The 26,439-nt window shown below is 39.1% G+C and overlaps 1 protein-coding gene across 5 annotated transcripts in view; it reads left to right on the forward strand.

Annotated features, from left to right (window-relative positions):
• The window catches only part of DLGAP2 (DLG associated protein 2), a 1,381,880-nt gene that overhangs the window by 1,312,560 nt on the left and 42,881 nt on the right, over positions 1 to 26,439 (forward strand). For all 5 annotated transcript variants that reach the window (XM_073626624.1, XM_073626625.1, XM_073626627.1 and 2 more), the window contains 2 exons: positions 9,541 to 9,620; positions 14,993 to 15,408. In XM_073626624.1, the coding sequence (XP_073482725.1) occupies positions 9,541 to 9,620; positions 14,993 to 15,408 (496 nt within the window). The remainder of the gene's footprint in view (positions 1 to 9,540; positions 9,621 to 14,992; positions 15,409 to 26,439) is intronic.

Here is a 26,439-nt window from a genome sequence, read left to right on the forward strand (position 1 = left end):
AATGGTTCATCGCCATTCTAGAAACATAATATTAATCTTGTATATGATGTTTTCATATGGTTACATGTACGTCTTTACCACATAACTAAAAAATGTCTTTATATATTCTTAATATTTTCTGTACTTGTTTTTGAATGTTTGTCTGTGACATGTTTGTGTTTTTTTTTCTCAGATCATGGGCTTGATGATTATGGACTATGTAGATCTAACAATCATGCTGTCTTGAGATCACGGCACCTGTTGTTGATTTATTGCGTATTAATTTTGCATGCATGTCTTGCACATATTCACTCACATGCATTTACCCTCAGTCCTCATCTTATTATACATATATATTTTTTGTTAGCATTGTTTGCCCTGTGTCTATACATTTTTTTTTTTCACACATAATCAGTCTTTATTCAGATAACATATATATCACTGCCTATTTGTCACTACGCACATTCACATTTTGAAAAAAAAAATGTTTTGACCCTGGACAACCGGACTATAAATTGTTTTATTTGTTCATATTATAACACATATCACTACACATATTTTTTCACATGTGCTCATTCATTATATGTATATTTCATACATTTATGGATATCACATTATTTTAACATTTATTTTTATTTTTATCTCATTCATTTTTTCACCTTATTTTATTTTATTACATCTCCAAATTGTTGTTTCTATGCCTACTTGCTATGGGGATTTCCATTTTAGATTTACTAACCAGCAGCAGGTGCGGAGATCTCATACGGTTCCCACTCAGCTGTTTTGTGTTTTCTCATTATTGCATGGTCACATGTTCTAATATTTTTAGTGTGTATATATATATATATATGGCTTTTCATTCCCATTTTAGCCAGCTATGAGTAAGCACTTGGTGTAAGTGCGAAACGGGTCAGATATTTTTGTACCACCCCACAGTCGTGTTTTGTGTACCCCATGAACGTGTATGTTGAATAAAAAGACGGATTTATCCATTCCGGTGTGCGGCTATCCAGGCCTTCTTGTTCTCTTCTACTTGCCTTGAATCTGTGCATGGCTTCAAAACTATCAAGGAATCCTGTAGTGAAACATACTGCCCAGTATCAGAAAGCTATGTGTCAGTCACAGGACATCGGTTCTTCAACAGGATAATGACCCAAACCACACATCTAAAGGCACCCAAGATTAGCTCAGAACAAAACTTTGGACTATCTTAAAGAGGCCTTTTATTAGTCCTCATCCAAATCCCTTTGAACAACTGTGGAAAGATGTTGGCAGGTACAGAAGTCTCAGAGCTACAAAATCACTTGCAGTGATTGCCCCTAAAGGTTTTCCATCAACATATTGGGTTAAGGATCTTGTCATGTTTGTCCATGCCATATGTTTTATTATTTGAATATTCTTTTGAATCAAAAGCAAAGCCTGATTTTTACTAAATATAGAATACACAATAATGGATGCCAATTCATTTTGTCAGCTTTAGGTTATTTCAGAAACAATTAAGAACTCTGTTGTGGAAGGGTAACAATACATTCTCCATGGTTGTATTCATAAAGATTTTCGGCATATTTACTAAAAATTAATACAGTGTACATTACTCATTTGCCAAGGAAAACACTTGATGATGGCACATTCACCCCATTATAAATCTAGTGGATGTTGGTGAATGTGTGGCAAATGCAGTGCTACAAATGTGACAAATAGGAAAAAGTGTGAACTGACACAACCAGTAATGACAGGCCTCCATCCCTAATGTATTAATACAGAAAAAGGGAAAATGAAAATGGGACTTTGTATTAGGCGTGTGATTACAAATTATGATACATTAAAAAAAAAATTTTATATTATCACAATCATATTGAGTATACCATAATCGTAATAAAAACATTTGTATCCATCAACAATAATATATTTGTAGTAAAAAGACTTACTCATAAACTATAATATAAATCATCATATAGACATGATTGGTAGGATAATTTGTAACAGACAATACATGATAAAACGCATATTTTGAACCAGGCTAGTCTTGGCACCTTTAGTTGTTAAACGCTTGAAGTTAACAACTAAAGGTGCCAAGACTAGCCTTGTTCATAATACCTTTATACTTTGGCATAGCCTTTTGCTTTGTGGTAGCTTAAATATATGGGATTTGTATGTAAACAGCCATTTAAATGATCCATTTAAGCATAGCATTGTCTTTTGCCTTCATTTTTCAGTGTAAGGAACACTATTTTCATGATAAATTGTTATGGTATGTATTCTAATACCTTTGCTCTCAGGTGTAGTACACTTGGCATAACTAAGTCTTGTATTTTTGGAAAAATCAATATGCCCAGGTAAGAGCTTATGACATAGCTATTAATGAATTACAGAGGCCTCCAATATCTACTGAAGAAAAAAGAAATTAAGCCTAAAAACATCATTTTAACTAGGAATCATCACTAAAATAGTCTCTGAAGCTTAAGTAATTAATCTTAATAATTAAACTCCTTGAGGTTAAGTGAATGAAAGTCACTGCAACATAAATAATGATTTTAGTAGGTCAGATGCTCTCTGAAAACTCAAATGTATCACGTACACACCTCATTAATAATCATTTATTTGACACTTTGTGAAACACTGTTAGCTATTTGTTGAAATCTGTTTGCTGCACTGACCTTAAAATGACATACTTCTACAGAAGCCTGCACTAAAATGAATCACTAAATAAAGCATATTACACTGTTTTTACATATTTTCAGGCTAATTTCTTAACTAGACTGTGACCATTTATACAGTTGAGATTGTGTGTGTGTGTGTGTGTGTGTGTGTGTGTATATATATATATATATATATATATAATGTGTATATATATATATACACAGTGAGGGGGGAAAAGTATTTGATCCCCAACTGATTTTGTAAGTTTTCCCCACTGACAAAGAAATGATCAGTCTATAATTTTAATGGTAGGTTTATTTTAACAGCGAGAGACAGAATAACAACAAAAAAGTCCAGAAAGACGCCTCCCTAATGTGCTTCTTCTTGAGCCACTCCTTTGTTGCCTTGGCCATGTGTTTTGTGTCATTGTCATTCTGGAATATGAATCCACGACCCATTTTCAATGCCCTGGTTGAGGGAAGGAGGTTCTCACCCATGATTTGACAGTGCATGGCCTTGTTCATCGTCTCTTTGTTGTCCTGTCCCCTTAGCAGGAAAACACCCCCAAAGCATAATGTTTCCACCTCCATGTTTGATGGTGGGAATGGTGTTCTTGGGGTCATAGAAAGCATTCCTTCTCCCCCAAACATGGCGAGTTAAGTTGATGCCAAAGAGCTTGATTTTGGTCTCATCTGACCACAACACTTTCACCTAGTTTTCCCTGAAACATTCAGATGTTCATTAGCAAACATCAGGTGGGCCTGTACATGTGTTTTCTTAAGCAGCAGGACCTTGTGGGCACTGCAGGATTTCAGGCCTTCAAGCGTAGTGTGTTACCAATTGTTTTCTTGGTGACTATGGTCCTAGCTGCCTTAAGATCATTGACAAGATTCTCTCGTGCACTTCTGGGCTGATTCCTCACCGTTCTCATGATCATTGAAACTCCACAAGGTGAGATCCTGCATGGGGCCCCAGACCGAGGGAGATTGACAGTTATTTTGTGTTTCTTCCATTTGCGAATAATTGCACCAACTGTTGTCATCCTCTCACCAAGCTGCTTGGTGATGGTCTTGTAGCCCACTCCAGCCTCGTGTAGGTCTACAGTCTTGTCCCTGACATCCTTGGACAGCTCTTTCGTCTTGGCCATGGTGGAGATTTTGGAATCTGATTGATTGCTTCTGTGGACAGGTTGAGTTTAAGGGAGTGCTCCTAATCTCAGCTTGATGCCTGTATAGAAGACACCTAGGAGCCAGAAATCTTGCTGATTGATAGGGGATCAAATACTTATTTCACTCATTAAAATGCAAATCAATTTATAACTTGTTCGAAATGCATTTTTCTGGATATATTTGTTGTTATTCTGTCTCTCATTGTTAAAATAAACCTACCATTAAAATTATAGACTGATCATTTCTTTGTTAGTGGGCAAATGTACAAAATCAGCAGGGGATCAAATACTTTTTTCCTTCGCTACACACACTTGTCAGAAGTATTGGGACACCTGCCTTTGCACGCACATGAACTTTAATGGCATCCCAGTCATAGTCTGCCGGGTTCGATATTGAGTTGGCCCACCCTTTGCAGCTATAATAGCTTCAACTCTTCTGGGAAGACTGTCCACAAGGTTTAGGAGTGTGTCTATGGAAGTGTTTGACCATTATTTAGGAAGCATATTTGTGAGGTCAGGCACTGATTTTGGACAAGAAGGCCTGGCTCGCAGTCTCCGCTCTAATTCACCTTGAAGGTGTTCTATCGGGTTGAGGTCGGGACTCTGTGCAGGCCAGTCAAGTTCCACCCCAAACTTGCTCATCCATGTCTTTATGGACCTTGCTTTGTGCACTGGTGCGCAGTCATGTTGGAACAGAAAGGAGACACCTCCAAACTGTTCCCACAAAGTTGGGAGCATGAAATTGTCCAAAACGTCTTGGTAAGCTGATGTCTTAAGAATTCTCTTTGCTGGAAATAAGGGGCCAAGCCCCTGAAAAACAACCCCACACCATAATCCCCCTCCACCAAATGATTTGGTGACATTAAGATGCAGAACAATTCCAACAGACAGTTTTCCTTTGTGACTTCTCCCCCTTCTCTGCATGTCACGGCAAGCTGTTCAGATTAATACAAAAAATAGAAGAAACCTTACATCATTTGATTCCTGACACATAAATCTAATTTTTAGCCACTAGATGTGCTTAAAATATTTTTGATCTGCAGCACTAGGAGGAAACCGCCACATACTCCAGACAGACCCCTTTCCAATAACTATTTCTTCAGGTTGTCAGTTTTGCCAGGGAAACTCATTAATATGAGGCAAATCTTAGTAAATAGAAAAATTACTAAAATATAGTCATCAGCCATATGAAAAAGTAAGTACATCCCATGGAAATTGTTGACTTTTACTACACATTGCTACAAGCAAATACAGTGTATTAGATTTCCATTAAAAAAAGTGCCTACAGATAAAGGTGATATACTGAAACAGTAAGTACACTGTTAGAAGCTGCCTTTTGCCCCCCTTGGCAGAAATTACTTTATTTCTTGTAGGTATGTTGCATAACTGCCCACCAATCTCTGATATGAAACACACAGACTTAACCACTCATTTAACCACTCCTCCAAATTCCTTCAGTTGCAAGTTGGTTATACGCTTCCTTGCTTGAACTGCCCATTATAAATCTCCCTACAACGTTTTCTGTTCAATAGATTTTTATTGATTTTCCAAGTAATTTTTCAGTTCCCAGAGAAAATATACACACAGATTGTGCAAACATTGACCAAGTCATTAGAATATAAGTTGTTTGAGATTGTACATCATGGATCATGAACATGCCATTACAGAAACAGAACTATAACAAGTATGAAAGCAGTGGTCTGTACTGGAGCTAGGAAACCAAAGTATATGGCTGAAACCACTGAAGATAGGGGACAAGCCCCCCACAACATTATACTGGGATTCAAATTGGGGCTTTTATTATACCAATCTAGAACTAACCATTCTTTGAACCATTCCTTGGTGTATTTGCTTGTGTGTTTCAGATCTTTATTATATTGAAAAAAACATTTCCAGTTTTAACTTTGCACAGGTGGCCTCAAGTTCTCATCAAGCACAGTTGGATTTGATGCAAAATTCATAGTTGACTCTGACCACAAACTACCCAGACTCTAAAGTAGCAAAGCAACCTCAAACCATGACATTTCCACCACCATGCTCCTCCTAAAATGCTTTCCTCAGCTTGCGCCAAACATGTCTACTGGTACAACTCTATCTTTGGTTCACAAATGATCTCCATAGCACATATTTCCAGAAGGCCCTATACGTTCAAAGGAAAACTGTAGTCCTACTTTAACGTTCTTTTCTGAACAGCAATAGCTTTTTCTTGGCACAAGCAGGTTAAATTGGTTTAGGCTCTTTCTAATGCCGCGTACACACGGGTGGACTTTTCGACGGACTAGGTCCGGCGGACTTTTCGACGGACTTTCCGAATGACTTTCCAACGGACTTTCGAATGAACGGACTTGCCTACACACAATCAACCAAAGTCCGATGGATTTGTACGTGAAGACGTATGACCAGACTAAAATAAGGAAGTTCATAGCCAGTACCCAATAGCTGCCCTAGCGTCGGTTTTTGTCCGGACTAGCATACAGACGAGCGGACTTTTCGACCAGACTTGAGTCCGTCGGAAAGATTTGAAACATGTTTTATTTCTAGGACTGTCGGACTTTTGGGAAAAAAAAGTCCGCTGGAGCCCACACACGGTCGAATCGTCTGACGGAGTCCGTCGAAAAGTCCGCTCGTGTGTATGCGATAAAACTGTACCTTTGACACCAATTATAGCAAAAGTTACCTGTAGATCACAGGGATGCAAGGTTTACATAAATAAATAAAAGCTGACCATTTTTCATTGTTAAAGCATTATATTAATTGTTTCCCAAAACTATTAAATGGATGATAAATGTCACAATTGTGTGTGATCAGTTGTGTGTGATATGGCTGGTGTCATAGCTGATTACATGTGCAGCACCATGGCAGCTGCAGATCAGACAGAGGCTAAGATGTCAGCTTCCCTGGCTGTAAAGGATAGAAGGGCTTAGCTCCGCTTTGAAGTGGTTTGTCTCAGCCCTTGAAATGGCACTGATCGCCAGGTGAAAATAAAAGAAAAAATTCTAATTCAAGTATAGGTAAGCTGCAATATAATATATTTTTGCTTTTCGGAAAAGATACACTTTAATCTTTAGGTAGGTACTGTTTGGATGAAGATCTAATGTTTGATCTAAAGATCTAAAATGTGAGGGTACACCCCTCACATTTTTGTAAATATTTTATTATATCTTCATGTGACAACACTGAAGAAATGACACTTTGCTACAATGTAAAGTAGTGAGTGTACAGCTTGTATAATAGTGTAAATTTGCTGTCCCCTCAAAATAACTCAACACACAGTCATTAATGTCTAAACCACTGGCAACAAAAGTGAGTACAACTCTAAGTGAAAATGTCCAAATTGGACCCAAAGTGTCAATATTTTGTGTGGCCACCATTATTTTGGAGCACTGCCTTAACCCTCTTGGACATGGAGTTTACCAAAGCTTCAAAGGTTGCCACTGGAATCCTCTTCCACTCCTCCATGACAACATCACGGAGCTGGTGGATGTTAGAGACTTTGCGCTCCTCCACTTTCCATTAGAGGGTACCCCACAGATGCTCAATAGCGTTTAGGTCTGGAGACATGCTTGGCCACTACATCACCTTTACCCTCAGCTTCTTTAGCAAGGCAGTGGTCATCTTGGAGGTGTGTTTGGGGTCGTTATGTTGGAATACTGTCCTGCGGCCCAGTCTCCGAAGGGAGGACCACAGGGCAGTATTTCTTCAGTGATGTCACATGAAAATAAAATATTTACAAAAATGTGTACTCACTTTTGTGAGATACTGTGTGTGTGTGTGTGTGTGTATGTGCGTGTGTGTGTATGTATATGTGTATATATATATATATATATATATATATATATATATATATATATATATATTATTATTATATTTTTTCACTGAAGTTAACCTCAGTGTGCATTTTTTATTAAATATGCTCCGTTTAAATTGTTAAGGTTTGTATGCTTGTGTACCTTTGTTTAACCCCTGTGCAGGCAACATTTCTGGTTTTATCTCTTTTAAAAATAAAAAGATTGCAAAAGAAATTGCCAAGGTTTACATGCTTTAAGGTATATGTGAACACTAGTAATGAACTTCTCTTATTTGCTTTTGCGTTTACTGCCTTTGATGGCTGTTGGTCTGTAGTCCTTTTCTAGGGTAACAACATTGCTTCTCCATAGATACAGTCTGGTACAATACACTGAGGGGTAATTTACCAAAGGCAAATAGACTGTGCATTTGCAAGTGCAATTGCTCCAGAGCTCAGTAAATCAGGCAAAGCTTCACTTTGTTTTTGTTTTTGTTTTTTTTTTATGCAATCACATGCAAGGAAAATAAAAAATAATAAAACAGCATTTTTGCTTGCACATGATTGGATGATGGAAGTCAGCAAAGCTTCTACTCATTTCTGGAGCAACTGCAACTTTGCAAAGTGCACAGTTAATTTGCCTTTATTAAAGTGATTGTAAAGCTTGTTTTTTTTTTGTGTTTTGTTTTTTTAAATAACAAACATGTTATACTTACCTCCTCTGTGCAAGGGTTTTGCACAGAGCGACCCAGTTCCTCCTTTTCTGGGGTGCCCTGGTGGCGCTCCTCCTCTTCTTGAGTGCCCCACAGAAAGCTGTGTTCCATGGGGGCACTCATGCAAGTCCTGCTGCTTGATCCGTTGACACCTGACTCCTACGTCATTGGATTTGATTGACAGCAGCGGGAGCCAATGGCTCCCGCTGCTGTCAATCTATCTGATGAGGCCCGAGACAGCGGCTGGAGCTGCTGTGCTCTTCCCCGTAGCCTGAACGATCGGGCTCAGGTAAGAAAAAAGGGGGGCTCTGGGGGGCAGCTGCAGCACAGGAGAATGCATGGAATGCATTAAGGTGAAAAACCTTGAGGGTTTACAACTCCTTTAATTTCACCTAGGACAGGAAATAACTGGCAAAATCCAGATGAAAATAAAGGGAAAAAGCCTGAAATATTACATTACCGTACTTGAGCTCAGATACTCTTTAGAGTTTTGCATCTTATTTTACAATGCAGGTCCAGTTTACTGCTTATAATTGAACTTTAAGAAAAAGTTGTTTATAGACTCATATAGTTTTCATGCAGCCATTTGGAAGGATAAGTGGGATCACAGGGAACATCCTATCCTATCCAGATAGCAAGCAATTGTGCTGCAAGTTTGAAAATGACTTCCTAAGCTATTGCTAGACTTGCCAGGCTTCACAAGTTTGTTGCACAGTTACGGCAAGTCCGCATTGCATGACTCCAGATCAACTTTCTTTGCCAACTTTCTGCAAGTCTGCTGCAAGTTCTGGTTCAGTTATGTTGTGCAATAGTCATCCCACCACAGGGGTCACTGTGAGTTGCAGAGCTCTTGCTGTAGACTCACCACTGCAACTTTGCTCTTGCTAGAGACTCGTCATGCAAATTTGCTACAAATTGGGAAAGTGCCAACTAGAACTTGTGCTTCAAGTGCTCTACAAGTGTACAACTTGCCAGTGAAAATGTGCAGCAAGTTAACAGACTTACAATTCAACATTACCACAAATATGTGGCAAGTTATCCTATCTGGGTATATGTTCGAGCCACTGCCTAGTAGACTACACTGTGTTCAGTCAACAAATTAGATCCTCCATTTTAGAAGTTTTATAATGTAGCTGAACCTGAGCTGTCTCAATATTGCATGTACATGTACAATACTTTCTGAGCTCTCACAAGATGTCAGTATACTAATTCTTAATGCTTTTTACTAGTTATTCTTAACTTCTTTATTAATTTAGGTGGAAGCAGCTGATTCAGATACAGAAAGCAAAGGAAGAGAATATCATTCTGTTGGGATACAAGTGGAAGACGAAAAAAGGTAAAATCCACAATGAATCGTGCTGCACAATTTTATGATGACCATTTTATCCCTTAATCTTTGGTTGTTGTTTATTATTGTTATATGACCCACACGGGTTATTGCTTTGGACACTAACAGATTTATTCAAAAATGCAGTGAAAAAAAAGAATACAAATGTTTGCATTTAGTTAAAGTTTGTACTAACCCAAGCTTTCCTAAGTGATTGGATAATGGCTTCTTTCAGTATTAAAGCATTTGTTACTGCAACACTTCATGTTCCTGATATGTGCCTTCTGTACCATGTATTTGTATGAGAAAGTATCCTGTTTAGTTTATATTGCTTCCTTTATGGTGTTCCTATCAGTCCCTCTGCTTTCCAATAAAAACTGACCACACTAAGCAGGAGAGCACACCATGGTCAGTTCTCTAGCTATGCTGGGAACTCGGTGTACCCTCTTCCAATGATCAGACTTGTCCTGACACCCCCCACTGCACAGCCAGTCACTGGAAAGCGCAATGTGCTTTTGCTTCTCCTAACCCCGGCTCTTATGCAGCTGAGAACAGAGGGAATTTGATCACTTAAAAAAGGGGAAAAAAAGTATTTATATATATTTTTTTTATATTTATGCAAAAATATTTTGCCTTTCATTTCTATTTTAAACTGAATGGGTTGTTTTACAAGGTGATCGTTTACAATCATTTTAAACTGAGCAAGCTTCCAAGCTTCTTTACAGGTTTCTTTTTAAGGTTTTTTAAAATTATTTTAAGGTTTTATAAACTAAATTAGCCATAGTCTTTTTTTCATTGCTTCTTTGGGCCGGTTCACACAGGGGCGACTTGTCAGGCGACCTAGTCGCCTGACAAGTCGCCTCCCGTTCTGTGCTACGGAACCGTTCTAATAGGAGCGACACAAGTCGCTCCGACTTAGAAAAAGGTTCCTGTACTACTTTGGGGGCGACTTGCATAGACTTCTATACAGAAGTCGTCTTGCAAGTCGCCCCGGCAGTCGTGTGCAGGTCGCCTCGGTGAGGCGACCTGCAAGTCGTGCCGCGTCTAGTGTGAACCAACATTTACTCTCTGCCATTCTCTTCTTTTTATTCCCTCTCTCACACACTCTTTTTTATTTTCAGTCACTTTTTTCTCTCACTTTCTTTAATACCTAATCTTGGATTCCATTTCTATACAGAAATCTGGTATTCATGATATTTATTTACCACATGAGAACAAAATTCTAATTTCTAATTCCTATATTCTGCTAACCCTCAAAGTTCTGTTCAAATGTGCTAATCATCCCTAAGGTTAAAATAAATCCACTAACATGAAGACTACAGTATATTGGGTTTGATCACATCCAATGATAGTATACTCTCAGTTAGGATGTTAACGTGCAAATCCAGCATTGCTCCAAAATTAGTATGACCTCTTAACGCCTGAAAAATGTTACCTTTATTTCCACATTTCTTGGTTAATCACCACTGTTGCTGATTACGCCATTAAATTACATACTCTGGCAGCAGAAGTCACTTGGACAATGAGGCCCTCGTGGCTGCTTTTTCTCATAGTCTCTCAGATAACATCATAGATGAGATGGCAGCTCGAGACATACTTACAGATCTGGATAAGTTGATGACGTTTGCCATTCTAAATGACTCCAGACTCTGAGAGAGCCGACCAGCCGTGGCAGTTATACTGCGGCAGGTTGGCACGGCAGCGCAAATCCCCGTAGCTATACGTCGGCTCTTTAAGACGCTAAAGCAGGCACGCGCGTGCCCGCAGTGTGTCCCCAGAGCCAATGCATGTGCCCGGCGGGCAGAACGAGAACGGGGATATGTGTGTCTGTAAACACACAAATCCCGGTTCTGTCAGGGGAGAGGAGACAGATCATGTGTTCCTACTAAGTAGGAACAACGATCTGTCTCCTCTTCTAGTCACTTCCATCCCCCCACAGTTAGACAACACAGTGAGGGAACACATTTAACCCTTTGATCGCCCCCTAGTGTTAACCCCTTACCTGCCAGTGACATTTATACAGTAATCAGTAGCTATTTTTAGCTCTGATAGCTGTATAAATGTCAGTGGTTCCGAAAAAGTGCCAAAAGTGTCCGATCTATCCGCCTCAATGTCCACATCCTGATAAAAATCGCAGATCGCCACCATTACTAGTAAAAAAAAATTACTAAAAATGATATAAATCTATCCCCTATTTAGTAGGCGCTATAATTTTTCAATCAACCAATGTACGCTTATTGTGATTTTTTTTTCTTTTTTTTTTTTTTATTTATTTTTTTTACCAAAAATATGTAGAAAAATACATAGCCTAAACTGATGAAGAATTTTTTTGGGGATATTTATTATAGCAAAAAGTACAAAATATTGTGTTTGTTTTTTTTTTCTTAAATTGTCGCTCTTTTTTGTTTATTGCGCAAATAATAAAAGCCGCAAAGGTGATCAAATACCACCAAAAGAAAGCTCTACTTGTGGGGAAAAATGGACATACATTTTGTTTGGGTACAATGTCGCATGGCCGCGCAGTGCCATATCGCAAAAAATGGCCTGGTCAGGAAGAGGGCAAATCCTTCCGGGATTTGTAAGTGGTTAACCACTTATGGACAGCCCGCCGCAGTTTTACATCGGCTGTTTGAAGGGGGATATCGTTGTTATGGCAGCAGCTAGCTGCCATGACCCCGGTATCCTCTTCTTCAGCAGGCCGTCCGCTACAAGATAAAAGTGGTCTCTGCAGCGGTCCCGCCGCGATCCGGTGCCCTCCGCCACTTATAGAAGCCATCGGCAGTGGCGGAGGCGATCGCGTCCTGTTTCCTGTTAGGTATGGAGACGAGTGAGGGGAAGGTGGTCAAAACATCACTTCCGCCCACAGCTCTTAAAGAGCCATTTTTTTTAATTATTTTTTTAAATGACAAATTTTATTTTTTTTTTTTTTTATTGCATTTTAGTCTTTTTGACCCCAGATCTCATATTTAAGAGGTCCTGTCATGCTTTTTTCTATTACAAGGGATGTTTACATTCCTTGTAATAGGAATAAAAGTGACAATTTAAAAAAAATTAAAAAACAGTGTAAAAATACAAAATAAAAGGTAAAATAAATAAGAATTTTTTTTTTTTTTAAACACGCCCCGTCCCGACAAGCTTGCGTGCAGAAGCAAACACATATTTGAGTAGCGCCCGCATATGAAATCGGTGTTCAAACCACACATGTGAGGTATCGCCGCGATCAGTAGTGCGAGAACAATAGTCTGTAACTCAAAACATGCAACCTGTAGAATTTTTTAAACTTCGCCTATAGAGATTCTTAAGGGTAAAAGTTTGTCGCCATTCCATGAGCGGGCGCAATTTTGAAGCGTGACATGTTGGGTATCAATTTACTTGGTGTAACATTATCTTTCACAATTTAAAAAAAAATTGGGCTAATTTTACTGTTGTTTTTTTTTTTAATTCAAAAAAGTGTATCCCATGCCTCCTGGTACTGAGTCTGCCAGTGAAGTAGAACCCATGCGGTTGGGCTTCACACGTCTCTCTGCGGATGAGAGGGCCTTTAGGAGGAGGGAGAGATTGCGCCTTTATTTTGGCCAGGCAGGTCATTTGTTGAAGTCCTGTGTTCCCTCACTGAACCTGGAACCACAGTTTATTGGGCCTTTCCGTATTCTCTGTAAGATCAACCCAGTGGCTTACGCATTAGACCTTCCTTCTAACATGCGTATTTCTAATGTATTTCAAGTCCCCTTATTAAAACCCTTGGTGTGCAACCACTTTACCACCTCAGTACCACAGCCTTGCCCGGTTCAGGTTGAGAACCATGAGGAGCATGAGATACAATCAATCATTGACTCCCTTAGGTTCCATAGGCGCAAACAGTGCCTGGTTCATTGGAAAGGGTATAGTCCGGAGGAGCGCTCTTGGGTCTCATCCTCAGACGTACATGCTCCTGTCCTCCGTGTGTTCTATAGACGTTTTCCCCTCAAACCTGGTGGCCCTCCGAGGGGGGGGTCGTTGAGGAGGGGGTAATGTCAGGGCTGGGCTAAGCCCTCCCTTCTCAGTACTCAGCTGTTGGTTAATTGCCAGCACCCATTGTTCCACAGTGCCTCACCTAGTGATCATTTTCTTCTTGTTAGTCAGCCCCTTCTGGTTATTTAAACTGCCTGGTTCATTTCTCCCATGCCTTTGCCTTGGCCAAGATTTTCTGCTGTGTTCCTGTTAAAGACTTGCCTGGCTGACGTCCCTTCTGGGTCCCAGTCTTGTTTGCTGTCTCCTACTACGATGATCTCTGGCTTCCTGATTTACTGGCTTGCACTGACTACCCACTTTGATTACTGAACCCTGGCTATGTTTTGACTATGTTTACTATTTTTACCACTATATAAGATGTGTGATTTTTACTGCCTCCGTCTGAGTCATGGTTCCTGACACATAAATACCAGATTTCTTTATAGAAATGAAATCCAAGATTAGGTATTAAGAAAGTGAGAGAAAAAGTGACTGAAAATAACAAAAGTGTGTGTGAGAGGGAAAAAAAGAGAATGGCAGAAAGAAAGAAGCAAGGAAAAAAGGCTATGCCTAATTTAGTTTATATAGACTTAAAATAATTGTAAAAAACCTTAAAAAGAAAACTGTAAAGAGGCTTGCTCAGTTTAAAGTGATTGTAAATGATCACCTTGTAAAATAACCAATTCAGTTTAAAATAGAAATTAAAGGCGAAACATTTTTGTATAACTGTAAAAAAACATTATAAATACCTCCACCCCCCCCCCCTTTTTTGTCTTTCCCTTTTTTTTTCTTTTCCCTGTTGTCTTTCTAGAAAATGTTAGAAACATTTAGAGCTTGAGGGCATTTAACATGACATTGTACCCTTTACAAATTGCTCTTTCATCCTAAGCCCTCTTTGTACTGATGTTGCATGCAAAATATTGTGTTGTTCTAGCAGTGTTCTGCCCATAGTTGGACCACTTTCCTGGAAGGGGGCCCACTGGGGAACTAAATACTATCCAATAGGTTTCTACATCCCGGATGCCCCATGATGCAGCCATCTAGCGCAGCTTTTAAAATGAAGAGGGAGGGGATTTCGGAAGGGGTCAGGACTGCTGCCAGGCACTACTTTGAATAGCAGTATGAATAAGACCATATCCCTATGTACAGTGTATGTCTGCCATATACAGCTAAGCTGGATTTTGTAGGAGAATGTGTTCCTCAAATTACTTGGACACTTGCATTTTCATTCTAAACTTTGAATAGTTAAATATAAAGAGTGACATAGATCTTTAACAATGAACAAAACAAGAGAACTTACTGCATTTCTGTAAATCTAAGCTGATGTATTAAAAATGATGTAAAACTATAGTATTTATTGATCTTTCGCTGCTTTCATTTCATCTGTTTAGGCAAGGACGTTTCAAAAGGTCAAATAGTGTGACTGCAGCTGTACAAGCTGACCTTGAATTAGAGGGCTTCCCAGGTCACATCACAATGGAGGATAAAGGTCTACAATTTGGATCTTCATTTCAAAGACATTCTGAACCTAGCACCCCAACTCAGTATGGTGCAGTAAGAACAGTACGGACTCAGGGACTGTTTAGTTACAGAGAGGATTATAGGACCCCAGTGGATACATCAAATTTGCCACCACCAGACCCATGGCTGGAGCCTGCTCATGAACCAGTGGACTCAGGGCGAATATCTCCTAGTCGACAAGATGGCACATGGTTTATGAAGTTGCTCCATGCAGAAACTAAAAGAATGGAAGACTGGTGTAAGGACATGGAGAGGGAAGCAGAGGAGAATGACCTTTCTGAAGAAAGTAAGAAACCACTATATTTATATATGCACACACTGACACATGTTTTTGTACAAGTAGGGGTTTTTTTTGTCTTTAATTTGTGTCAAACAAGAGTTAGGACTTACTGTTGTAGGATGTGATATAGAAATCATGGTAAGATATCTATCTGCACTGAAAAAGTTACTATAGATTTAATGGTTTACTCTGGTGCAGTTGTATATCTGGAACTTTGTAAGGACGTGTACTGTATTGTATGTAATTTTAATCTATATCCCATTATACAAAAAATCACAATAATTTTCTTTCTGTTGGACTATCATTCAACAGTCATAATGTTTAAATCCTTCCAATGCAAGCATTCATATAAACTATTAATATAACATTTTCTGTGCAGTACAAGCCAAACATATATGGGCTCATTTCATAAATAATAGTAACATGCTATGCTGCATTTTACAGAATACTTACCACCATACACATCAGACCCTGCTTCTGGAGGGAGACTACCATCTAATATCTCATCCACATCATAACCTGCCTTTGGAGAAGGCTGTCATATAACATCCCATTAACATCAGATCCTGTTTCTGGGGGAAACTACCATCTAATATTCCCACCACATTTATACACCCAGACCTACTAAGAGCAGTGTTGTCACATGCCTTGTGTTTGTGGAACAAGCCATGGAAGCCCTAGGAAAATGTATGCTAAATACTAGTAGAACATAAAAGGTCAGACAGCAATCCTGATCGGTTTGGAGCCTTGTACCCTGTATTAGCCACATACACTGTAAGGGGTCACAGTATAATATCCATGGCATATATGAGGTTTAAACATGGAATTTTCTCTTGAGAGCGTGCAAGTTTTACCAATTGTCCAAAAAAAAAAATGTAGCAGTGTTTATCCTAGATCAAGTAAATCTGTTTTAACCACTTCAGCCCCGGAAGAATTTACCCTCTTCCTGATCGGGCCATTTTTTGCGATACGGCACTGCCTCGCTTTAACTGACAATTGCACAGTTGTACAACGCTGTACACGAACAATATTGATGTCCTTTTTTTCCCACAAATAAGGTTTTCTTTTGTTGGTATTTGATCACCTCTGCGGTTTTTATTTTTTGCACTATAAACAAAAAAAAGTGTAAATTTTGAAAAAAACACAATATTTTTTACTTTTTGCTATAATAAATATCCCAATTTTGTTTAAAAAAAAAAAATAAATAATTTTTCCGCGGTTTAGGCCGATATGTATTTTTCTACATATTTTTGCTAAAAAAAAAATTGCACTGCATACTAGCACATTATGACAGAGCTCTCCTAAAAATTAAGCCCTCCAGCAGCGCACTGTCACCGCTGTAGGCGCTTCCTTCTTCACCACCTTATATGATAAGAAATTACATTATCTTGGTTTTAAAGAAATAATATACAACGTATACCCCTTGGATTGTAATTTTCTGTGGAAATTTAACCAAAGCCTCCATACAATGCCCTTAATGGTTCCAAGGAAGATGTCTGTAATCTGGAACACGTGGTTGCACATTTAAATTAACAAATATTATTGTAAGTAACTCTACTGATATATACCATATACTGTAATTGTTAGAATTTGATGTGCATTTTGATTTTTTGCATATACATTTATGCTATCATAGGTAAAGCTTAGCTAATATCCCATATTCCTAAGGATGCAAGTTATCCTAAAAAAATTGTGTTGAGGAAATATGAAGTATTTATACATAGTAATGCATCTGGATTTCAAAGATACAAACGAGATGTGGCCGAGGAGACAGGAGAGAGAGAGAGCACATGCAGGGGGGTTTCAGGAATCAGCTGGGAGTGTCCTAGCAATGAACTAGCAACACAGCTTGATAGGATGATGCCATCTCCAGGAGTTTTTTGCTCCTGCTTTGGGAGGTGCATAAATGACCCACATCTATAGCAAGGGCATTATTCAACTTTTATCAAAGCTGCATAGTTTGCTTTTATCCACAGACACCCTTTACCTGTATAGGCAGTTTTTTGGTAAAAGTGAACTAACCCTTTAATAGAAGTTTTAAGCTTTTGGTTGACCAGCACAATACACCTATTAGTGTTTGATGCTATGAAAGTAACAGAATCCAGGTTCTAATGGTTGATAAGGCTATAATTCCTACTACATCTATTGTGGCCCACACTGAACCTGTACCTCTTATGATATGGAAATCCCTGCAAATGCACAACATACATGTCATTACAGTAATAGTACACTGGTATTATTTGAAGATGTGAATAAAAGATTACTCAAAATGGAACTAGATAAAAAAAAAGTCTGACTCAACTCTAGTCCTTAACAAACTCCAAAAGTTAACGATTTTAGGATTTCCCAAAGATAAAACAGTCGTGGTAATGATTGAGCATGTGATATTAATTAAATCACCTAATATTATAAGGAATTAAAAAACACAGGACTTGTTAGGGATACCCAAAGACTGCAGAAAAAAATTACTGTTCTAAAGAAATGACATCCCTTTACAAGAACTGTAGCTGTAGACCTGTTTGTGCTGCATATTAAGATTACAGGATTACCGTCTAGTGGTGTAAGTATAGTTAATATTATAAACCAGTATAATAGTTTTCACTAGTTTCTCCCTTTAAAAATGTACCCTACTGGCAGCTGATTGGCATTGAATTTCTTAAAGCCATAGTAAATTGCAGCAAAAAAAAAAAAAAAAACTGGGCCACAGGCAGTTTAAGTCATAATGTGCTAGTATGCATCGCATTCTAGCACATTATGACAGACCTCCCTAAAAATTAAGCCCTCCAGCAGCGTGCTGTCACCATTGTAGGCGCTTCCTTTCTTCACCTGGTCTTTCTTCCGAGTTTGCGGGTTTTGCCGGTATGAATGGCCAAGCTGCGATGACGTCACTCCCGCGCATGTGTGTAGGAGTCACTATTTAAGGCACAGGGCTCTGAAGGAATGGCACTGGTATGCCATTCCTTCAGAGCACATGCGCTTGTGATGTCAACGGCTGCTTGTAAAGTAAATATCTCCTAAACGGTGCACATTTAGGAGATATTTACTGTATCTATAGGTAAGCCTTATTATAGGCTTACCTATAAGTAAACATCAACCAAGGGCGTTTACTCCCACTTTAATGTACAAAAACTATAATGGCATAATAACATCACATTAAAATTCTAAAGAATTCCAAAGCATACTATGGAAATGTTGAGATCTGTAATTGTGTGATAGTTTTATAATAAACAGTCCCAGGCTACTTAATCCCTTAGTGAGAATTGACACTTGAATAATTTATATCTAGATTTGTGTTAAAGCTTTAGATTTCTTGCTGGATCCACATAATTACTTCATTCAATTATATGTAGTATGTAATCTTTCAGTAAGCCCTTGCAAAGAAGCCTTAGTGTTATCTTATGCAGGAAAGACAATTAAGCCCCACTTGATAGATAATGTTTGACGGAAGAAATTCCGCCTACAGACTGACAAAATGTATTACATATGATATGCTACAGAGCGTATCAGTGAGATTCTGCTACTCAAGCACTAGACAGAAACATGAACCCAATATAGAATAAGAAAATGTGAATGTGCTGTCGTGGGTACTATGAGAGCTCATACCCTGTGATACTGGTGTGGTATCCAAACTAACCAATGTATGTGAAGCATAAAAAGGACCACCACAACAAGAACAGAATAATTAGCATGTAGCACATATGTTGGCAAACTGAGCTGAATGAAGTCTGATTTTGTCGGTAGGAGAAAAAAAATGCCCCCCCCCCCCACCAGTGGGAGTAATAATTGCCCCTGCATCAATAGTCAATGGTTGTAATAAATGCCTGTGTAAGCCCCACTTGATAGATAACGTTTGACAGAAGGAATTCTGCACACAGACTGATAAAATGTATTACATATGATATGCTGTAGAGTGTATCATTTAGATTCTGTTAAAGCGGAGTTTTAATTAAAAATAAATAAATAAAAGTCAGCAGCTACAAATACTGCAGCTGCTGACTTTTAATAATCGGACACTCACCTGTCCCAGGGTCCAGTGATGCGGGGGAACAAAGCCCTGCTCGTCTCCCCCTCCTCTCTGTGGCTCCGATATTGTCACTGTGGGCGCCCAGCTATGACTGGCCGGGCAATCATCTAGGACCTGTGACGTGTCCCAGATGATTGCCGGGGGGGAGGGGGAGAGGTGATCTTCCTTCCGGCGCCGTGGATGCGCTAGGAGGAAGTGGGAGCTGGAACCCTCTAAAAAGAAGGTTTCCGCTCCCCCAAAAAATGTGGCATGTCAGGGGGTCACTTTCCCTTAAAGCGGAAGTTCCATTTTTGGGTGGAACTCCGCTTTAAATATACTTCCACAGCTCCAAGTAAGCTGGAATCACAGGACTCCACTTATCCAGCATAAAAGTGTGCCAGATCACAACTGCCTCACACAATGAATAAATCTGAATGATTGCACACCTAGGATCCTCATAAGGTTATGAGGAGGCATTGAACTGTGTGTGAAATGCATCAACCATCTCTCTAGATTCCTGTAAATGAATGAACTACAAGAACCATCTTTCATCATGGCAGACAGACTTATAGTTTTAGTGGGATTTTGAGACGCTGATGAGCACGCTCATAGTCCACATATCCTCCAGCTTTCAAACCTAAAGCTTGATTTGATTGTAGCCGTATTAGTGCAATTGTGACAGAGAAAATTGAGTACTGTCCGTGATACTTTTTTTATTTGCACTGACATACAATTTTTCAGGACAAGCTTTCGGGGGTATGTCCCCTTCTTCAAGGTCCAAGCAGTACTGATCAGTACTGCTTGGACCTTGAAGAAGGGGACATACCCCGAAAGCTTGTCCTGAAAAATTGTATGTTAGTGCAAATAAAAAAAGTATCACGGACATTACTCAATTTTTTCAAACCTAAAGCTGAAAGCTCAAGGACATGTCTGCAGGTGCAATGCTTTCCAGGCTCCTGCAGAAAAAAATACTAAATGCACATTTTTCTTTAGCAACAATACGTGCATTTATTATTTTTTCTGCAAAGATGTACTTAGCCTTTAAGTATATATTTCCATGTCCAGAAATCACATCTCAGATGTATCCTTGAAATCCAGATGTGTAATGCCCTGTACACACGGTCAGATTTTCCGCCGGAAAAAGTGCGATCTGATTGTGTTGTCGGAAATTCCGATCATGTGTGGGCTCCATCGGACTTTTTCCGTCGGAATTTCCGACACACAAAGTTTGAAAGCAGGCTATAAAATTTTCCAACAACAAAATCCGATCGATTAAATTCCGATCGTGTGCACACAAATCTGACGCACAAAGTGCCAAGTGCCATTAAATTAAGAGATGAAAGCTATTGGCTACTGCCCTGTTTATAGTCCCGACGTACGTGTTTTACATCACCGCGTTCAGAACGATCGGATTTTCCGACAACTTTGTGCGACCGTGTGTATGCAAGACAAGTCTGAGCCAACATCCGTCGGAAAAAATCCATGGATTTTGTTGTCGGAATGTCCGATCAATGTCCGATCATGTGTACAGGGCATAACAGTGTAGAATTATCCCATCTGATTGATGCATTTCACAGGAAAACCTGGTTCTTTAGAATGGGATATCAGTTTAGGTGCTGTACCTGCAGTAGTATAAATGTATGAACAATAAGCCAAAATATACATAAAATTCTAACAATCAAACTATATAGTATGCATCAATAGAGTTCATTATTTATTCATTTAAATTTGTAGACGTGTTTCCAATCATACATGTCTCCCCATTAGGGATATTGTATTGGGGTTTTGACTACTTATCCACAGAAAATTGAAACCCAAAGGAAATATGTTGTCTAATATTATTTTAAATCATTTTCAAATCATTCAAGTACACACTCGGATACAGAGCTTTACCTTTAATACTTTATAGTAACAATTGATCGGTCAGCATTTTACACATACAGTATATGTGTTGAAAACAATTTAAAAAAAAAGAACGACTCAGTTTACTTAATATCACTGCGGAATAACCTCAACTTATCTAGGTTTAAAATAACGTCAGTATACTTACAGATATTTCAGTCTGTAAAACTGTCATTCAGTAACCTCCGGTTCCAAGTGAAGCCACCACAGAAGTAAAGGAATCCCCCTAATTTCTACCATCTCATATATACATCATTGTTTTATTTTCAATAAAGATATGTTTGGGTTAAACCCCTATGATTTACAGTAAACTGAAATGAGATTTCATTCTTTTCCACTGCATCATGTAGGTGTAAAACACTCACTGTTGGGAACTATATAGGATTAGTGGTAATCCCTTGTATCCAAGCAAGTTCTTATATGATATGAAATTATATTATCTTGGTTTTAAAGAAATAATGTACAATGTATACCCCTTGGATTGTAATTTTATGTGGAAATGTAACCAAAGCCTCCATACAATATCCTTAATGGTTCCCAGGAAGATGTCTGTAATCTGGAACACGTGGTTGCACATTTAAAAGAACAAATATTATTGTAAGTAATTCTGATATATACTATATACTGTACTTTTTAGATGTTGATGAGCATTTTGACTTTTTGTGTACACATTTATGCTATCGTAGGTAAAGCTTAGCTAATATCCTATATTCGTAAGGATGCAAGTTATCCTAAAAAAATGTGTTGAGGAAATATGAAATATTTATACATAGTAATGCATCTGTATTTTGAGGATACAAATGAGATGTGGCTTCTAGTCATGGAAATATACACTTAAAGCATGTTAACAGATTTGTGTTCAAAATAACAAATATGATACTGGGTGCAAACATGATGTATAAAGGCACAAGTCTTGCTTTCATTCATGGCATTTTGATTGAAGTTTGTATTGAATTAAATTAGTGAATATTATGTATTCATATATCTTTGTATGCACCCAAGGAATGCCTGAAAAGTCACTACAGTGCCTTAAAAAAGTATTCATACCCCTTGAAATTTTCCACATTTTGTCATGTTACAACCAAAAACGTAAGTGTATCTTATTGGAATTTTATGTGATAGAACAAAACAAAGTGGCACATAATTGTGAAGTGGAAGGAAAATGATAAATGGTTTTAAAAAATTTTTACACATAAATATCTGAAAAGTTTGGCGTGCATTTGTATTCAGCCCCCCAGAGTCAATACTCAATAGAACCACCTTTTGCTGCAATTACAGCTGTAAGTCTTTTTAGATATGTCTCTACCAGCTTTGCACACCTAGAGAGTAAAAATTTTGCCCATTCTTCTTTGCAAAATAGCTCAAGCTCTGTCAGATTGGATGGAGAGAGTCTGTGAACAGCAATTTTCAAGTCTTGCCACAGATTCTCAATTGAATTTAGGTCTGGACTTTGACTGAGCCATTCTAACACATGAATGTGCTTTGATCCAAACCATTCCATTGTAGCTCTGGCTGTATGTTTAGGGTCGTTGTTCTGCTGGGAGGTGAACCTCTGCCCCAGTCTCAAGTCTTTTGCAGACTCTTAACAGGTTTTCTTCTATGATTGCCCTGTATTTGGCTCCATCCATCTTCCTATCAACTCTGACCAGTTTACCTGTCCCTGCTTTAGAAAAGCATCCCCATAACATGATGCTGCCACCACCATGTTTCACGGTGGGGATGGTGTGTTCAGGGTAATTTGCAGTGTTAGTTTTCCACCACATATAGCGTTTTGCTTTTAGGCCAAAAAGTTCAATTTTGGTCTCATCTGACAGAGCATCTTCTTCCACATGTTTGCTGTGTCCCCCACATGGCTTCTCGCAAACTGCAAATGGGACTTCTTATGGTTTTCTTTCAACAATGGCTTTCTTCTTGTCACTCTTTCATAAAGGCCAGATTTCTGGAGTGCACGACTAATAGTTGTTCTGTGGACAGATTCTCCCACCTGAGATGTGGATCTCTGCAGCTCATCCAGAGTTACCATGGGCCTCTTGGCTGCTTCTCTGATTAATGCTCTCCCTGCCTGGCCTGTCAGTTTAGGTGGATGGCCATGTCTTGATAGGTTTGCAGTTGTGCCATACTCTTTCCATTTTCGGATGATGGATTGAACAGTGTTCCGTGAGATGTTCAAAGCTTGGGATATTTTTTAAAACCTAACCCTGCTTTAAACTTCTCCACAACTTTATTCTTGACTTGTCAGGTGTGTTCAGAACGATCGGATTTTCCGATTGTTTGTTCACTAAGGTTCTCTAACAAACCTCTGAGGGCTTCACAGAACAGCTGTATTTATACTGAATTACACACAGGTGAACTCTATCTACTATCTAGGTGACTTCTGAAGAAATTCGTTCTACTCGATTTTAGTTAGGGATATCAGAGTAAAGGGGGCTGAATACAAATGCACGCCACACTTTTCAGATATTTAATTGTAAAAAAATTTGAAAACCGTTTATCACTTTCCTTCCATTTCACAATTATGTGCCACTTTATGTTGGTCTATCACATAAAATCCCAATAAAATACATGTATGTTTTTCTTGGTTGTAACATGACAAAATGTGGAAAATTTCAAGGGGTATGAATACCTTTTCAAGGCACTGTAATGCCGCGTACACACGGTCGGACTTTTCGTCTACAAAAGTCCAACGGACGCTGACGGACTAAAGCTGGCTGGTAATCCGATCGTGTGTGGGCTTCTCCGGACTTTCAACGGACTTTTTTAGCCTCTAATCCGATGGACTTTAGATTTGAAACATGCTTCAAATCTTTACGTCGTAACTACGACGGACCCCGAAGTCCGCTCGTCTGTATGCTAGTCCGACGGACAAAAAAACGACGCATGCTCATAAGCAAAAACTAAACGGAAGCACTCGGTCTAGTAAAACTAGTGTTCATATTGTAGGTAGCACATTCCTCACGCTGCAAAATCTGTGATCGTTGAATGCAGCACATTTAATGTCTTCTTTACGAATGCTATAAAGAACGAAGATGTTTTGCTGTTCATATTCAAACAGAGTTCTCCCAAACAGATTTCTGGATTCTTTTTCTCTTTGATCTCATGAATGACATGGTATGCTTTTTCAAAACAATGTTTCCATACTAATAATACTTTTTAAACTTTTTTTTTTTTTGGTGGAGTCATCTTTTCTTGTAATTTTTATCCAGATATTTATTTTATGATTGTTGTGGAACTTTTTTTCTGTTTATCTCTAAATTTTTTTGTAAAGTTACCACAGGGAACCCATTTTTATATATATTTTTTAAATTTTTTTTAATGTTTGTAAAGTTACCACAAAGAACCCTTTATATTTTTTGTTTTTATAGTGATTTGTTATTTTTTTTATATAAAGTTAACCCAAAGAACCGTTTTTGGTTATGTATCTTTTTTTTTTTAAATACTTACCACTCGAACATTATTAACATTATTTTAATCTATTTTTGTTGTGTTTTTGCAAAATCAATGAGATTGTTGTCCCTTGTTAATTTAAAACATTGTCTCTAAAATCTATGATTTAAAATAAAAAACCTAAACTCAAAAAAGATCCATTTATTTATGGTCTAAATAAAATAAAGAGGAAGTCAACGCTGGAAAAAGTATGTGTACAAGAAAATGGGGATCTTGAGGAGTCCATATAAGAGGGAGCACAATCTGGTCCAAGAATCCCAGAGATCAACAGCACCAGCAGATGATATAGATGTCCCCAGACTGTGGTACTACAACAGCCTGCGTCTTCTGTCAGACCAGACTGAACCCAAGTCATCACTTTCTTCTCTTCCCTGCAGCCTTTCCTCCACGCTGCCCTGCAGCCTTCCCTGCAGCCTTCCCTGTAGCCTTCTTTCGAGGCTGTGGTTCTGGTGTTTCAGTTGTGGCAGGAGGAGGAGAAGGAGGAGGGGCTGCCTCATGTAGTTGGGTGTTTCGTGTTAGCGTGCCCTGCAGCCCCTTCTGGATTGTTTCCCCAAATAGTCGCTCACAAATGAGGCGCTGCTCCCAATCCATTTGAAGAAGCCTGCTGGCTAAGTAGCAGCCATAGGACTCTTCCGCTTCGGGGGGGCTCTTTAAAAAACGGGTGGCCTCTTGCATGAGGCGCAGGGATGCCTCCTGTGTGACCGACCCCTTCCTGGCCCTTTTTTTGGGAAGGTGGAGGGGAGGCACTTGGGATTCGGTCAGGCTCCTACTGGGCCCAGCCACCTCACTTGGCCCAGCCACCTCACTTGGCCCAGCCACCTCACTGGGAGCAGCCACCTCACTGGGAGCAGCCACCTCCTGCCTGACACTGGGCCCAGCCTCCTCCAGGATGATGGTGAATCCGGCCTCCTCCAGGCTGTCCATGGGCCCGGTCTCCTCCTGCCTGCCACTTTCCCCACATTCCTCCTGGATGGACTCATCCTGTGTATAAAAAAAGGACAATAGTTTTAGTATATTTTTTTGGGTTCATCAATGACACACAGTTTGCTTCTCATGACTAGCAAATTCAATGTGAATACATCTCTTTAATAAAAGAGTCTAATCAGACACCCTAATTATTTCAAGCAGGTGCCAAACATATTTAGCCACTACTGTCAATTTATATGTATACACAATTTTGAGGGCAAAATTATTTTAGACAATTATAACATCCAGTTAACATCATTAATATTAGTACAGTAAATATTTGTTAAAATAATTTACCTGACTCCAGATGGTCATATCCGGTTCATCCAGGATGGAAGACCCAGCTTGCTCCTCATCAGCCTCTGCTGGGGTGGAGGGAAGGGTGGAGGGAAGGGTGGAGGGAAGGGTTGAAAGTGATGCCCTGGCTTCAGTCTGGTCATCAAGAAAACGGAGTTGATTGTAGTACCACAGCCTGGGTACATAAACATCATCTGCTGATGCTCCTGATCTCATTGATTCCTGGATCTTCGTATGTTCCCTCTTATACATGTTCCTCAAGACCCCAATTTTTTTGAGCAATGTCTCCATTGTTGCTTCCGGGATGGTCGCCTGGACAAAGGCCAGAAGTCTCTCCAGCGTTGACTTCCTCACATGCTTTGCATAATACTGTGGGTGTTTCACCTCCCACAAATTCCTCATCTCTCTATATTTAGAAATAAAAG

The sequence above is a fragment of the Aquarana catesbeiana genome, linkage group LG04 (assembly GCF_042186555.1).
Source record: "Aquarana catesbeiana isolate 2022-GZ linkage group LG04, ASM4218655v1, whole genome shotgun sequence".
Lineage (NCBI taxonomy): Eukaryota > Metazoa > Chordata > Amphibia > Anura > Ranidae > Aquarana > Aquarana catesbeiana.